The sequence below is a fragment of the Ailuropoda melanoleuca genome, chromosome 14 (assembly GCF_002007445.2).
Source record: "Ailuropoda melanoleuca isolate Jingjing chromosome 14, ASM200744v2, whole genome shotgun sequence".
NCBI lineage: Eukaryota > Metazoa > Chordata > Mammalia > Carnivora > Ursidae > Ailuropoda > Ailuropoda melanoleuca.
In genome coordinates, this window is record NC_048231.1 from 40,228,480 (window position 1) to 40,244,920 (window position 16,441).

At 47.8% G+C, this 16,441-nt stretch overlaps 1 protein-coding gene across 1 annotated transcript in view; it reads left to right on the forward strand.

Moving 5' to 3' along the window:
• The window catches only part of LOC100481916 (cytochrome c oxidase assembly factor 8), a 32,861-nt gene extending 16,832 nt beyond the window's left edge, over positions 1–16,029 (forward strand). The window contains exons 2-5 of the mRNA XM_011224507.3: positions 2,541–2,738; positions 3,996–4,059; positions 12,322–12,412; positions 15,636–16,029. Coding sequence (XP_011222809.2) covers positions 2,541–2,738; positions 3,996–4,059; positions 12,322–12,412; positions 15,636–15,741 — 459 coding nt within the window. The 3' untranslated portion in view covers positions 15,742–16,029. The remainder of the gene's footprint in view (positions 1–2,540; positions 2,739–3,995; positions 4,060–12,321; positions 12,413–15,635) is intronic.
• The last annotated feature ends 412 nt before the right edge of the window (positions 16,030–16,441 follow it).

Sequence of the window (16,441 nt, forward strand, 5' to 3'; positions counted from 1 at the left end):
TTCCTCTCCCACTCCCCCTGCTTGTGTTCCCTCTCTCGCTGGCTGTCTCTATCTCTGTCGAATAAATAAATAAAATCTTAAAAAAAAAATAAAGTGTACATTGGGGGGCGCCTGGGTGGCTCAGTCGTGAAGCGTCTGCCTTCGGCTCAGGGCGTGATCCCGGAGTCCTGGGATCGAGCCCTGCATCGGACTTCTCCGCTGGGAGCCTGCTTCTTCCTCTCCCACTTCCCCTGCTTGTGTTCCCTCTCTCGCTGGCTGTCTCTCTTTCTGTCAAATAAATAAACAAAATCTTTAAAAAAATAAAGTGTACATTGGATGAGTTTTGACAAACTGTGAATCTTCACAGTTGCCACCCTGATCAGAGCAGTCCCTTCCACCTTCCACTCTGGCAACCACCGATGTGACTGATTTTTTCTAGAATGCTGCATGGTGCCATCCCACAGCACATCCTCTTCCGTGCCTGGCTCTTTCTGTCTGTATGTTGTTCGAAGACTCATCCATGCTTCTTTCTGTTGCTGCTGGTTTTCCCATCGTTGATGCAGGGAGGGTACATGGGAGACACTCTATTGGGGGTAGAAGTTACGGTCAATAGTGTGTTTTGTTTTGTTTTGTTTTTTAATAACTTATAAGAGTCGAGTGGTACATTCCCCCCATGAGTTTTGGTTACATTGATCTTTTAATGGGCAAATGGAAAGCTAGTTTTTTGACTACTCAAGTGATCTTTTTATTTTAATATCAAGTTTATTGAAGCCCGACTTATATACGGTGACACTCACTGCTGACAGACGTGTGTCCCAGCACCACAGAGAACGTTTTCATCAGCCTAGAAAATTCCCTTGTAGCCCGCCCCTTCCTCCACCCCAGCACCTGTCTTCCCCACGATGTCGTGAGTAGAGTCCTACGGTGTGCAGCCTCTTGGTGCGGCTTTTTCAGTGAGCACGAGGTGTCTGAGATTCATCCGTGTTGCACGTAGTTCTCTATTGTTGAGTAGTCATCGTGTGGACGTACCATACTTTGTTTTTTCCATTCACCAGTGGGAGGACATGTAGGCTGTTTCCAGCTTTTGGCAATTATAAATAAAGCCACTTTTAGCAGGCACATACAGGCTTCTGTGTAAGCATATGTATTGTTCGTCTTGGATAAGTATGTGGGCGTGGGTTGCTGGGTTGTATGTGAGGTGTATTTTATTTATTTATTTTTTGTGGGAGAGGGAGAAGCAGGCTTCCTGCCGAGCAGGGAGCCCGATGAGGGGCTCGATCCTAGTACCCCGGGATCATGACCTGAGCGGAAGGCAGACGCTTAATGACTGAGCCCCCCAGGTGCCCCATGAGGTGTATGTTTATTTATTTTTTTTTTAAAGATTTTATTTATTTATGTGACAGAGAGACAGCCAGCGAGAGAGGGAACACAGCAGGGGGAGCGGGAAAGGAAGAAGCAGGCTCCCAGTGGAGGAGCCCAATGTGGGACTCGATCCCCGAATGCCGGGATCACGGCCTGAGCCAAAGGCAGACGCTTAACCACCGTGCCACCCAGGCGCCCCATGAGGCGTATGTTTAATTGTGTGATGGACTGCCAGCCTTTTCCCCAAAGTGGCTGCACCGTTTTGCATCCCTACCCGTGACATTTACATCTTCGACAGCACTTGGTTTTGTCAGACACTTTTGTGGGTTGTTTTAGCCGTGTTAAAAGATGTGTAGTGGTATCTCATTGTGGTTTTGATTTGCATTTTCCTGAGAACTAGTGATGTTGAGCGTGCTTTTATGTGCTTGTTTGCCATCTATATATCTTCTTTGGAGAAAGTTTCATTTGGCTAATTTGGCCCGTTTTTAAATTGGTTGTTTTCTTGTTATTGAGTTTTGAGAAATTTTATATATTCTGGGAATAAGTACCTTTTCAGATTTGCATATATTTTCTCCCAGTCTGTGGCTTGTCTGTTTTATTTTGTGGGTTATGCTGTTGGTGTTGTATCTAAACGATCGTTGCCTAGTCTAAGGTTGTAAACATTTTCTACTATTTTAGAAGTTAGAGGTTTTATAGTTTTAGATTTTACATTTAGGTCTTTGATCCGTTCTGAGGTAGTTTTGTGCACGGGAAAAAGTAAGCTTGAGATGCTTTTTTTGCGTTAGGGTTGAATTGCCCGGTGCCGTTGTTGGACATGTTCTGTCGAGTGTTCGTGGTAATAATGTTTATTACAGCGCTTTTAACCGGGGTGTTCTCTGACACATGGTCTTAAACAGAGGAAGCTAATGAGGGACTTTATTTTGTCATTTTTAATTTTTTTTAAGATTTTATTTATTTATGTAACAGAGAGATGAGCCAGAGAGCACAAGCTGGGGGAATGGCAGAGGGAGGAGGAGAAACAGGCTCCCCCCACCCAGCAGGGAGCCGGATGTGGGGCTTGATCCCCAGTGGAAGGCAGCCGCTCAACCAACTGAGCCACCCAGGCGCCCCTAGTGAGGGACTTTAATTAGTCTAGACTGTTCATTTTATAATACTAGGGACTAGTTGACTTTATGTTAACCCTGTGTATTTTATTAAAGGTCTCAGGATTCTGCCCTCCAAGAATATCTTGCCATGATTGGATAGGACCCCCAGATAAACATTCAAACCTTCGACCCATTCACTTTTATGTCCCTGAAAACGAATCACCATTGGAACAAAAGCTAAGAAAATTAAGACAAGAAACTCAGGAATGGAACCAACAGTTCTGGGCAAACCAGAATTTGACGTTTCGTAAGGTAAGCTTCCATCCGAGGGCGGGGTGAGAAGGAAATAACACAGGTGGCCACTTGGGGGCGCTAAATCCTTAGTCTTTGCCTTTCTGTTACTTGGTCCTGCCTTGTAGGACCTTCCTCTTCCTTCCCTTCTCTCTCCCTCTCTCTCTCTCTCTCTCTCTCTCTCTCTCGCTCTCGCTCTCTCCCCCTCTCTCCCTCACTCCTTCCCTCCATCCCCTCCCTCTCTCCCTCCGTCTTTTCTTCCTTTCCCTTCCCTCTCTCATACATATACACGTATGTGAATGTATGGGTGCCTATAACTTTTAAGTCAATATTGTAAATGTACATAAGAAATATTGATCATCGTAAAATCACAGATCTTGAGATTTTCAAGTAGTTAAAGGGAGTAGCAGAGCCAGTTGGAACATGTGTGTTTATGAAAATATGGGTTTTCGTGATGTGATTTCATTCTGAGAATTCAGAATTCTTTTTTTTTTTAAAGATTTTTTATTTATTTATTTGACAGAGATAGATACAGCCAGTGAGAGAGGGAACACAAGCAGGGGGAGTGGGAGAGGAAGAAGCAGGCTCACAGCAGAGGAGCCTGACGTGGGGCTCGATCCCACAACGCCGACATCACGCCCTGAGCCGAAGGCAGACGCTTAACCGCTGTGCCACCCAGGCGCCCTGAGAATTCAGAATTCTTTTTTTTTTTTTTTTTAAAGATTTTATTTTTTTATTCGACAGAGATAGAGACAGCCAGCGAGAGAGGGAGCACAAGCAGGGGGAGTGGGAGAGGAAGAAGCAGGCTCCCAGCAGAGGAGCCTGATGCGGGGCCCGATCCCACAACGCCGGGATCACGCCCTGAGCCGAAGGCAGACGCTTAACCGCTGTGCCACCCAGGCGCCCCAGAGAATTCAGAATTCTTAACAGCGTATTGTAAATAAACTATATGAGAAAGAAGTAGAAATATTCTAATCTAGAAGAAATGTATTTAAGCTTTATATGTCCTACTGTTTGGGCGGACTGTGAGATGGATTATATTTATCTTATTTTGTGGGTTTATAAACAGTGCCTCCCAAAGTTTACTGAACATCTTGTTTTCAAATCCTGCTTCAAGCATGGGACTTTAAACCAAATTCATATGGCTTAAACCAGGTTTGGAGATGGGTCCTTTCTCAGAAATCTCCATCCAGACTTCTCCAGAACACTTCAAGCTGTGTCCTAGCCAAGGAAAGATGGAAAGATGAAGAAGGCATTCTGATGGTTGTCTTCTTTTAGGAAAAAGAAGAATTTATTCACTCAAGACTAAAAGCTAAAGGCCTGGAACTGAGAGCTGGATCAGGTTTGTTCATTTTGCTTTTTCTCCTAACATTGTGTTTGTTTGAGTAACTGCATGAGAAGATAAAAAGAAAGGATGTCAGGGGCTCTGGGGGACGCAGTCGGTTGAGGATCCGACTCTTAGTCATGATCTCATTGTTGTGAGATCTAGCCCTGCGTTGTCAGGGAGGCTGCTTGAGATTGTCTCTCTCCCTCTGCCCCTCCCCTTGCCCCCCCTTAAAAAAAAAGGGACGTTAGATGAAGGAGAGAAAGCTCAGGGGGGAGTTGTGGTCTCCTTTGGGACAGGTGTGCCGAATGAGTACTCTCTCTTTTCCCTTTGGGGGAGATCATCCCTCTCCTGATTTTAGGTCGTTCTGATCCATGACTTCCCTTTGACCTTTGAACTTCTATCCCAGGGTCCCATGGCTTTTGCAGCTCTTTCTCTCCTATACCAGCTCCACTTCCTGCATTCCTGACCTCCGTTCATGGCCCCACCAGCCCCCAAGAACCGCAGACCTCATGAGAGTCCTCAAAGCCCCCCTCCCTCACCTCCCATTTCTCTATGAGGATTACCTCTTAAACATTTCTCAGTATTCTGACCACTCCCTGTCCTTGAAACATTGCTTTAGTTCAGGCCTTTGTTAATTCTGTGACTAATGCAGCAACTTTCTGATTGGTTCCTTGACCTCCAATCTTTAAATCGGGTTGGCAAACTTTCTGTAAAGGGCGGGATAGTAAATGGTTTTGTCTTTGTGGGCCATGTGGGGTCTCTGTTTCAGCCATTCAGCTCTCTGTTGTGTGAGAGCTACCGTGGAAGACACATAGACTGATGGGCATAAATGTGTTCCAGTAAAACTTTATTTATTTTAAAGATTTTATTTATTTATTTGTCAGAGAGAGAGAAAACAAGCAGGGGGAGCAGCAGGCAGAGGGAGAAGTAGGCTCCCTGCAGAGCAAGGAGCCCAACGCAGAACTTGATCCAAGGACCCCGGGGATTCCGACCCGAGCTGAAGGCAGATGCTCAGCTGACTGAGCCACCCAGGCGTCCCAGTGAAACTGTTTACAAGAGCAGGGGTGGCGGGCCATGTTTGGCCTGCAGGCTGTAGTTTATCAACTCCTGCCTCAAATTCATTCTTCACAGTGTAGCCAGACTGTCCTTCCCCAAATGCAAGTTTGACATTTGTTGCTTAGCTTAGGTTTTTAGACTCCCCATGACTACAGAATGGCAGCTGTGCTCTGGGTCTGGATCGAAGGCCTCCCTGGCCCCAGCAGCCCCTGCCCAGCCCCTGTGGCCCCTGCCTGGCTCCTCTGTTTCACGTTTCGTCCCCCATGCTGTATGCTTGACATGCCTGGAATGCTGTGCTCCATTCAGTCCCCTCTGCCTGCAGAACTGCCTGCTCTTTTTTGGGTAGACGATCTCGTGCTCGTGTGTAACAACCTTTGATCATTTTCTCTTGCTGTTGATGTTAGGCCTGAATAACATTTCATACTGTTTGTTAAACAGATTTCTACTGTCAAAACATTATTCTTATGGAAAATCTGAAACCATTGACCCCAAAAGCCACATCTGTCATTGTACTAAAGCACTGTCCGTCTCCCCCTGCTAATCCTTAGCCTTGCCTGGATCCGTTTAGGATAAAGAGCTGGGGAAGGTGGAACTGTGCTGATCATAGGCTCTGCTGTTTGCTGTTTGTCATCAAGGTGCCGTCTTGGCAGGCAGGAGCCAGCAGGAAAGGGTGCTGGGTCCTAACAGTAAGCATAGGATAATGGCTCACAATTTCAGACCCTGACCACATTGGGTACTCTGTTGAGTCCTTGGCCTGTGTCATCTGTTTTATTTCCCACAGTGACCCAATGAAGTAGGTCCTGCTACTTTTGCCATTTTAGAGATAAGGAACCTGAGGGCAAGTCATTTAACCAAAATGACACAGTAAGTGGAGGGGCCTAGATTCTGGCCTAGTGACTTGGGTTCCCTGTGCCTGTCTGACGTCACCTTGCCACGGTGGCTCTCAGCTCGCCCTGTGCTGTCCTGGCCCGGGACCGTGGCCACAGATGCCACAGCCCTAAGGGAGGGGCGCACCAGCCTCGGGAGTGTGTCATCAGGATTGCCAGGGTCAGGGAGGCTGTGGACGTGCTTTGAGATAACGACTCTCTTCGCAGACAGGAAAGGTGGTTTTGAGTTTTGTTATTATTGTCACCGAGTTCCTATTGATGGCATTACTATGTACTGAAAGGCTGGCCTTAAATCTGATTTTTAAATTAATTTGGTAATAAAACAGGAAAGACTGTATTGAGGAAAGCGACATGTGAAGGGAGTTGCCCACTCTGTCAGCTATTTAAAGTTTCCAGGCTGCAGTGACGGAAATGTGGGGGCGTAACACAGGTGGATCGCCTCAGTGGGGCCAGAGTACATGTGCTTAACACGTGAGTATAGGGGTCCCATAGGACTGAGGGAGGCGGAGCTTGTTTAATTAATGGTAATGGAGAAACTACTTTTGGTCCAAAAGAGTAAATTTAGATTCATGGCCCCTATAATACAAATATATTCCAAATAAAAAAATTAATTGCTAAAAATGAATTATTTGTGGATTAAAAGTTAAATACACAGCTCCCAGTTGTAGGAAGTCTTAACACAACTGACTCTGTCGTCTGGAGGAGTGACAATTCCCTAAGCTTGACAGTAAAGGTAGAGTGATAGGAGAGCGTGAAAACTGACAACGCCTGTATTAGCGAGGACTTTTTTTTTTTCTTAAAATTTTATTTTTAAGCAATCTCTATACCCAGTGTGGCGCTTGAACTCACAACCCCGAGATCCAGAGTCATACGCTCCACGGAGGCAGCCCCACGCCCTGGGAGCCCTTCTGCTGATCTGTTGTGCTGAGGGGCACAGGAGGCTCAGGCCTGGGCTGGGGTAGAGCCGGGCGCAGGCATGGCCTGCTCTCAGCGGCTGGAGCCAGAGACAGCTCTCCTCCCCAGGCCTCAGCCTTCTCTAGCTGAAAATGGGTTTCCTCCACCTCTCAGTAAACCTCCCCAGTTCGAGGGCAGGGTGCAGCCTCCGGAGGCTCTCCCCATGTGGGGCCTGGGGGCCCGTGGGGAGGGGCCCTAGAATCGGCAGAGGCCAAGGCTTGGAGGTTGTGTTGAGTGAGTGTGGCTGCTGCTGTGGAAACAGGCCTGGAGGCAGCGCAAGGCCAGTGCAAAGCAGAGGGCTGGACGAAGGGGGCGGGGGGGCGGGGGGCGGGTCTTGGTGAAGAGCATGAATCAGTTTGTAGAAATGACAGGGTGCCTGTCGGTGAGGAATGTGACTACAGATTACTGTGCGGATTAGGACAGCCCCCAGGCATTGTCCTGGGGCATTTTCAGCACGCAGACTCCGTGCTGCTGGAGGTGCGGTGCAGTACGGCGCGTGCCCGTAGGTGGTCAGTGCGGGAGAAAATTCCCAGCCCTTTCAGAAGGACGTGACTGCAGGCAGCGCACACGTGCCAAGAAGCAGGGGCATTCTGATCACATTCTAGAGGAAAACATGAGAAGACTCAGCCATTTGTTCCTTGCAGCATTATCTTTTCTTTTTTTTTCTTTAAGTAGGCTCCGCACTTAGAGTGGAGCCCAGCGTGGGCGGGGCTCGAACTCACAGCCCTGAGATCAAGACCTGGCTGGGATCAAGAGTCAGATACTCGACCAACTGAGCCATCCAGGCGCCCCCACCACATTATCTTTAAATGCAAGAAAAGGGGGGGTATCTAAATTCCAGTAATCAAGATTAGATAGTGGCCCTCTCACTTGGTGGATGTTCACTGGCAAATTCTGCAGCAGTGTAGAAAAATTACTGAATTTCCAGGGCAAGAAACAGGACACCATGGATTCAGCTCTGCCTGCCCCCAAATTCGGTCTTCTTTGTCGAGCAGCAGTGTAGTGGGAAGATTCTTGCCTCTAATTTCTTTTGTTGCAATAGTAAGTTTTCATGCAGTGGGGGAAAAGTATGCCATTGAGATGGATTTACTTTAAGCTAGCTGGGATTTATGAACCCCCCACGGGGTTTTCAGTGAGCATATAGTGAGGTAGGTTACGCTACCCGCCTTCCTTCGCCTACTTTCATTAAAGCTCAGTAGCGTGTTGCAGGGTTGGGAGGCATGGAAGCTGAATTGCTTAGCAGACATTTCTCGTGCCTCTGCTTTATGGTGACCCCTGGCTTTGGAGTGTTTGGACAAGACACCACACTAGACCAGCAGCTGAAGACGGCCCCTGACCTGTCCTTGGAACCCTGGGGCTCCTGCTGTTTTGCCAGCAGTGGTAACAAGTGGGCGCTATGTCCAGGCCCCATCCCGCCCCCACACTGGCCGCAGCTCATTTTGTCTCAGCGCAGCCTTATGATGTGTGCTGCTGTGATCCACGTTCTAGGTCTGAGACGGGTCAAAGTTCTGGGCCATCCGCCAGTGAGGGACAGAGCTCTGTTGGAGTGGGGCTGCTAACCGCTGCTGTGCCAGTGCAACGCCACAGAGAGATGTGCTGGGAAGCTGATCTGAGGGTGCACGCATGCCTCTCCCTCCAAGACTCATTGTCCAGAAGACACTAGCGCTCTCAGCTGCTCCGAAAGCCAGGGGCTGCGCCGCTCCTCAGCCCCATCTCCACGCTCAGGCCCTGACCACTGTCCTCCTCGCTCACTCTGTTCTGTCACATCTGTGCCTCTCCAGGCCCTTTATTTCCTCCGTGCTGGTCCATGGCTTGTGACCCATTTTCTCCCTTCTCTACCCTGTGGGCTCCTCTTGATCCTGTAAGACCTAGCTTAAATGTCACCTTCCCTGAGAACCTTCGGCTTCCTTCCCCATCTCGGGCAGCTGGTTCTCTTTTTTGTCCCACTTAGCATCTATCCATTTGTTGATTTGAGGTGTTTACCCAGTAGTTTCCATGTGCCAAGCTAGGCACCAGGACCTTGTAATGGATGAGACAGAGCCGTGGCCTTGCCCTCATGCAGCTGACATTCTAACGTGGGCTGGGATTGTGACCAGCACACAGGTAGCTCAGTGAAGGCGTGCTGTGCTCCAGGGTGTGAAGAACTCAGGGAAGTTGGCAGGGGAGTGGGTGTTGTAACAGGGCCTCAGAGAAGGCCCTGCTGAGGAGAAGACAGCTAGGGGAGACTTGAGCTGCCCCTCCCCCAGAGGGAGGTTTTGAGGAGCTGCAGGAGGCTGGGTCAGAAGAGTGAGGACGGGGGCGCCTGGGTGGCTCAGTCGTTAAGCGTCTGCCTTTGGCCCATCACATGATCCCAGGGTCCTGGGATCGAGCCCCGCATCGGGATCCCTGCTCCGCTGGGAGCCTGCTTCTCCCTCTCCCACTCCCCCTGCTTGTGTTCCCTCTCTCACTGGCTGTCTCTCTCTCTGTCAAATAAGTAAAATAAAATCTTTAAAAAAAAAAAAAGGACGTGTGGAACACGCTGCTGTTTACGCGGGCAGCCCCTTGGTTACGATTTGGAAGGGATGTGTGCTCGTTCTCTGTGAGGGGACAGACACATGCTTGTGCTGCGCCGAGTGTTTGTGCCTATGTCATATGTGTAAAAGGTCAGCCACTTTCCCTCCTGCTTCTGAGGAAACGTGCCCTTGGGTTACCATCCCAGCTCTGTCTCCCCCAGATCCTGACAGGGCTGGAACATCGACCTTAGCTGTGCCTCTGGGAAACATGGCCTCCACCTGGAGACAGCATCTGCACGGGCAGGCATGCTAAACCTGAGCTCGGAGCTCGAGCATGGGCCTCCCTGCGTGTGCACGAATCCTGCAGAGGTGGTAGGGCCTGTGGGCTGCTCTCTGCTCCCATTTCAGGGCAGTCTGGCTGCCCCCGTTGGCAGGTTTGTTCCTGTCCTGTGTGGCCTTTTTAAATCTGGTGGGGGAGCTCTGGGGGGGGGGCACCATGGATGGCACCTCCCACCACACAGGGAGCACCATAGAGTGGCCGGGTCAGTCCCTGTGTGTCACCAGTGCCCACCAGCACCTAATACGTTACCTGGTTCAGTGTGTGCTCACTGGCTCCAAGATTGAATGGTTAGGCCGATACCTACCCCAGACCAGGGTGCATTCAAAGTGAGGAAGCTCCATTTCCCTTTTGGGGGTTGTTCACGTTTCTTGTCAGAAGCTTCAGAGGGCATTGGAGTAGACACGGTGAAGCATCCACACGTGATGTGCATTGGTAGACGCACACGTGAGCTTGCATTCGTCCTGAAGAAATTGAGCTACAGTGGAACTATCCTGGTCTGGTGATGGAAGGAGGTCATTGTCTCTCTAAGCCTTTTTCCTTTTCTGGGATATAATTCACATGCCATAAAATTCACATTTTAAAAAAAGATTTTCTTTATTTATTTGAGAGAGAGAGCACAAGCAGGGGGAGCAGCAGAGGGAGAGGGAGAAGCAGACTTCCTGCTGAGCAAGGACCCTGCCACGGGGCTCCATCCCAGGACCCTGGGATCATGACCTGAGCCGAAAGCAGCTGCTTAACCGACTGAGTCACCCAGGCGCCCCTAAAATTCACATTTTATTTATAATTCAGGAGTGTTTAGTTTTCACAAGATTGTGCAACCATCACCATATCTCATTCCAGAACATTTTCATCGCCCCAGAAGTAACCCTGTTCCCACTGGCAGTCACTTCCAATTTCTTCCTCCTACCAGCCCCTGACAGCTACTAATCTACTTTCTATCTGTATGGATTTGCCTATTCTGGACCTTTCCAGATAAATGGAAACGTTTAATGTATGGTCTTTTGTGTCTGCCTTCTTTTTTTTTTTTTTAAGATTTTATTTATTTATTTGAAAGAGAGTGCATGCGAACAGCAGGGCAGTGAGGGGAGCGGAGGGAGAGGGATAAGCAGACTCCGTGCTGAGTGCAGAGCCTGCTGTGGGGCTCGATCCTGTGACCCTAAGATCATGACCTGAACCAAAATCAAGAGTCGGGCGTTCAACCGACTGAGCCACCCAGGCCACCCATGTGTCTGCGTTTTCACTTCAGTGCATGTTTTCAAGGTTCATCCATGTTGTAGCATGGACCAGGATTTCAAAGATTTTTTTATGGCTTAATAATATTCTGTTGTATGGGTAGACCACTTTTTGTTTATCCATCAGTTCGTGGACATTCGGGTTGTTTCTGCTTTTCGACTGTTAGGAGGACTGCTTCTGTGAGAATTGTGTATCATACCTACAAGTGGAATTGCTGGGTCATATGATAACTCTGTGTTTACCTTTTTTTATTAAGATTTTATTTATTTGACAGAGGGAGAGAGTGAGTGAGACAGGAAACATAGTAGTGGGGGGTTGGGAAAAGGAGAAGCAGACTCGAGCCCAGTGTGGGGCTCGATCCCAGGACCCTGAAATCATGATCTGAGCCAAAGGCAAATGGCTAACCACTGAGCCACCCAGACCCCCCTTTGTTCTTCTTTTTCAAGATTGTCTTGGCTGCTGGGTTTCCTTGCATTTTTACATGAATTTTAGAATCTGGTTGTCAGTTTCTGCCAAGAGCCAGCTGGGATTTTGATAGGGATTTTATTGAACCTGTGTGTCAATTTGGGGCATGTTGCCATCTCAGTGGTATGAAGTGTTCAAAACCATGAACATGGGATGTCTTTCTATTTATTCATGTCTTCTTTCATTTCTTTCAGCTGTGTTGTGTAGTTTTCAGTGTGTGTCTTACACTTACTCTCAAATTTATTCCTAGGTCCTTCATTGTTTTTGATGCTATTATAAATGGAATTGTTTTCTTTCTTTATATATATATGTGTGTGTGTATGTGTGTATATATGAATATATATATATATATATTTTTTTTGAATTTACTAAACTCTACGTCCAACATGGGCTCAAATTCATGACCCCCAGATCAAGAGTTGCATGCTTCACCAACTGAGCCAGGAAGGCACCCCTGGAATTGTTTTCTTAATTTCATTTTTTGATTGTTTATGGCTGGTTTATAGAAAAATACAGTTGATGTATGTATTTTGATCTTGTATTCTGCACCCTTGCTGACCTCTATTAGATCAATAGTAGTTTGTGGGTCCTCCCCGTTAAGTCTTTTTTTTTTTTTTTTAAAGATTTTATTTATTTATTCGACAGAGATAGAGACAGCCAGCGAAGAGGGAACACAAGCAGGGGGAGTGGGAGAGGAAGAAGCAGGCTCATAGTGGAAGAGCCCGATATGGGGCTAGATCCCATAAGGCCGGGATCACGCCCTGAGCCGAAGGCAGACGCTTAACCACTGTGCCACGCAGGCGCCCCCTCCCCGTTAAGTCTTAATGTCTAAATTGAAATTAATTTTCAGGCCAAAAAGCAACGTTAGATGCAGAAGAAATGGCTGACTTTTACAAGGAATTTTTAAGTAAAAATTTTCTGAAGCACATGTATTATAATAGGTAAGTGTTTGTTTTTTTCCTAAAATCTTGAATATTATATCCGTATTGGGTAGGAGTAATTTCTTATCTGTATTTGGTGGCATTTATGTTTATATTAAAGGTAGATGTTGCTGTAACCTTAGTTTTTACACTTTTAAGTAAAGTCGACACCTTAGAGATATTTGTGTGGCAATCCCGTGGGAGTTTGTACCCCTCCTGCTTGCGCAGTGGGTTCTAAACAGCACTTTCCACTAAGGGGAACCTGGGCTCCTTGGAGATGCAGGTCTGGGGTGGGAACAGTGCAAGATGAGTCGATTTGTGTCTGAAAGTCAGGAGGCTCAGAGACCAGTGGGGTCACTTGAGAACAGCACAGGAGCCAACTTGAGGGGCTCCCATAGGCCAAGGGTGAGGCCACTCCAGCCGCACAAAGGAAGTGACCACAGTAGATTAAAAATATATCAAATACATCATATTGTGTACAATATGCACAAATTGCAATTATAACAGTATTGAAAAGTTCATAGTCACCTCTGGATATAGCTAGGCAGCCAACTCGTTATTCTGAAAATTGGTAAATAAAAGAATCCAAAGAATACACACCTTTCCTGCATCAGCTGTAGTTCAGGGTAACCACATGGAGGAGCATTTTTCTTTGTAGAAGGATGACAGCTAATGCAGAAGGAGCGATGGAGTTAGAAAATTAACATTTTCCCAATGCAATAATGGATCTGGGTCACAGTCACAGCCACCAAGACCGTTGGGTAGGAAAGCTAGTGGGGCCCTAGAATACATGGGTCAGGGTCTCGCTCCTGAACCCCGGGGCGTCGTCTTGCCGTACACAGAGGGGCCGCTGTCGCTGCACGCCTCTGTGGGATGCAGGAGGACGCAGGGTACCACCTGTGAGGTGTTCTTACCAAAAAAATGGAGAGGAATCTAGGCAGACCTCTAGACTTAACACCAGTTCACAGGAAATAGGTAAAGGGTATATGGGGGGGAGGTGAGAGGGGTTCATTGAAGACCATGTTTAAAATGATAGCCTAAAGATAAAATTCCAAAATGTTGGAAATTCAACACAAACAAATGATCCAGTTTCAACAAGTAACTAGAATTTTATTTATTTTTTTTAATAAAGAGTTTACTTATTTTTTGAGAGAGCACAAGCAGAGGGAGAGGGAGAATTGGGCTCCCCGCTGAGCAGGGAGCCCAATGTAAGGCTTGATCCCAGGACTCCGGGATCGTGACCGGAGCCGAAGGCAGACACTTAACCGACTAAGCCACCCGGGCACCAGAAGTAACTAGAATTTTAGACGGGACGGGGATCTACTTCAGATTAAAAGAGGCTTCATGCAGCGTACGGTCCTTATTTAGGTCCTGACGCAGACAAACCACCTGTAAAAGATATTTTGTTAGAGGAAGTTGAACGGTGGCTGTATTATTAGGTTGTATTAAAAAGGGTTTTAATGATAAGTAATGTGTATTTCCAGGTGAAATGACAGGCTGTGATGTTTGAGATTTGCTTTAAAAGGAAACAGTGGCAGTGTTGGGCCAGGCGGGGTGGGGGGTAAGATCTAGAGGGTGGTGGTAGTGGTTGAGGCTGGGTGAGCTCAAGAGACCACCGCGAGGAGAGATCGGTCTCGCAGTGTGTTGCACGGTCATGTTCCTCTGAGCTAGCTAAGTTAGTCAGTCAAGCCAGTGTGTGTTCTATGTCTCTAGGCCTTTGCTTTCTGCGGTAGACCCGTAGCACATTTGCATCGTGCCTCGTCTCCAGTGAGCTGGGTGTGTGCTATGCGGGGTTCAGAGCAGAGAGAACGAGCCTTACCTAAGGGCAGGTAGCAGAGGAGCCTCAGTGTCCCCTTCTATGCCCCCGTCACCTCCTGCCCCTGCCTTCCCTATGGAAACGGGGAAAGTTGAGTTTCCCTACACTATATCAGAGTATTGGTGGAGTGGAATCTGGATCTTCCTTAGTAACATAGGAACTTTAATCTCGATGGGATGGAAGCCTTTCTTGTTCATTTAGGGTGCTGCTTCCCATTATAACATCACTTAAGTGGATAGAAACATAAGCTCATTCTCAGGAAGAGAGGGGTTTTCTATCCAGCCAATGCAGAGACTCCAGAAAGTGACGCGTTTACCTCGTGCTATTGCTTCTTTTGAGCCCTTGGTCCGTCTTCTTCTTTCTGTACTGAGACCCAGTAAATCCTTTGAGTCCAGTCTGAGGTGAAAGTCCCATGTGCACTCATTAGCTCATTTGGCTGAAAAGCATTGGTACTTATTGGCATTTCAGCTTCCAAGGGCTTAGCACTAAGAGTCTGGAATGTGTGCATTCTGTTGTGGAAACTTTCCAGGCTTGGCCCATTCAGCAGTGGGGTGAATTTGCAATTTTCGGCATGTTCTGTACAGTAACTCATGGGCAAGTGAGCCCGACACTGTGTGAACTCCATCCCAATATTTATATGAGAAGCTCTGGAACTCTCTCTTTAGAGACACAGATTACACAAAAGCTCAGATCATTTAGAAAAAGAATATGTGGAGCTTTATGATGTTGGCACTCATGGTAAATTAACTTCTCAGGATGGAGTACTCTGTCCTGTGCTTTTTTTTTTTTTTTTTTAAGATTTTATATTTATTTGACAGAGAGACAGCCAGTGAGAGAGGGAACACAAGCAGGGGGAGTGGGAGAGGAAGAAGCAGGCTCCTAGCAGAGAAGCCTGATATGGGGCTCGATCCCAGAATGCTGGGATCACGCCCTGAGCCGAAGGCAGACGCTTAACGACTGCGCCACCCAGGCTCCCCTCTTTCCTGTGCTTCTTATGCACATAAGGTGCCCAACCTGGATGGTCCCCACTGAGTCTTGCCAGTTGTTTGCCCAGTGGTTATGCCCCCATCTCTCAACAGTTGTGTCTCTCTAGGAATGCCACGGGACTCTGGAGGCCCCAGGCTTCTCTTTTGGAGTCTTTTAGCAAACAGCAGAGGATTGCAGCAGAATGGGAAAAGGCGGGGTTTAGGGTGCCCTCGGCATTCACTTGTTGAACCTTATTCTCAGCCTTGTTCAATCCAAGGGGGAGGAAGGCAGGCGCTATGGCCAGTTTAGCTTTAACGAGGGCAGAAAAGGGAAGAGACAGTGGGGAAAGGTGGAGGTAGTCAGGAGGATTTGCCTGTTGGTTGGGAACTCCCCTCAGAGGCCTGGGCGCTAGTCCTCCATTACTGGGGGGATGTCACATGTGTTTCTCCTGTTTCTCTGTAGAGACTGGTACAAGCGTAATTTTGCCATCACCTTCTTCATGGGGAAAGTGGCCCTGGAGAGAGTTTGGAACAAGCTTAGACCAAAACCAAAGACGACTAGCACTTAGGAGCCCACCCTGACCCGCCCACTCTGACCCACCCACCACCACTGTTGGAGTTTCCGGGAGAAGCTGCTGCTTTGGGAATCCATTTTACAAGGGCTCTAAAAACCTGTAAGTGAACTGAGTCCCACACCTGCTTTATAGGGGCCCCTTGGCTTTTGTCAGCACAGGGTGGTGGACTGGGAGAATGGGGGTCCTGGTGAGCTGCATGCCATGTGACTCTGTCCCGACTGTAGATTCCTAGCTGGCCCTGGATCATGAACATGATGTTAAATAAAACCCAAGCACTGTGTACCCGTGTTCTGTGTTTTTGAATTCTACCAATTTGAAATAGAACGATATAAAAATATTAGGGTGTTTTGACCTGCATGTTTGACTCCACTGGCTGCAGTCGTATGTACCACACTCTCCCATGACCAGCGGGCCCTGAGTTGCTGGAGGCCCATGTCCATGCCTTGACGAACCGCAGCTGTCCCGGGATGCTTGCTCCGGTGGGCGTGAAAGCGAGCGCCGCTCCTCTCAGAGAAACCTCAGGTGACGGCAGAGGCGCCTTGGAGAACTTTCCTCCATTCACTCTAGTGAGCAAAGTTTTCCAGAACAACTTGCTACTGGATCATATTCTCTGTTTTTCAAATTCTTTTTATTTTTTAAAGATTTATTTGAGAGAGAGCGAGAGAGCAAGTAGGGGCATGGGCAGAGGGAGAAG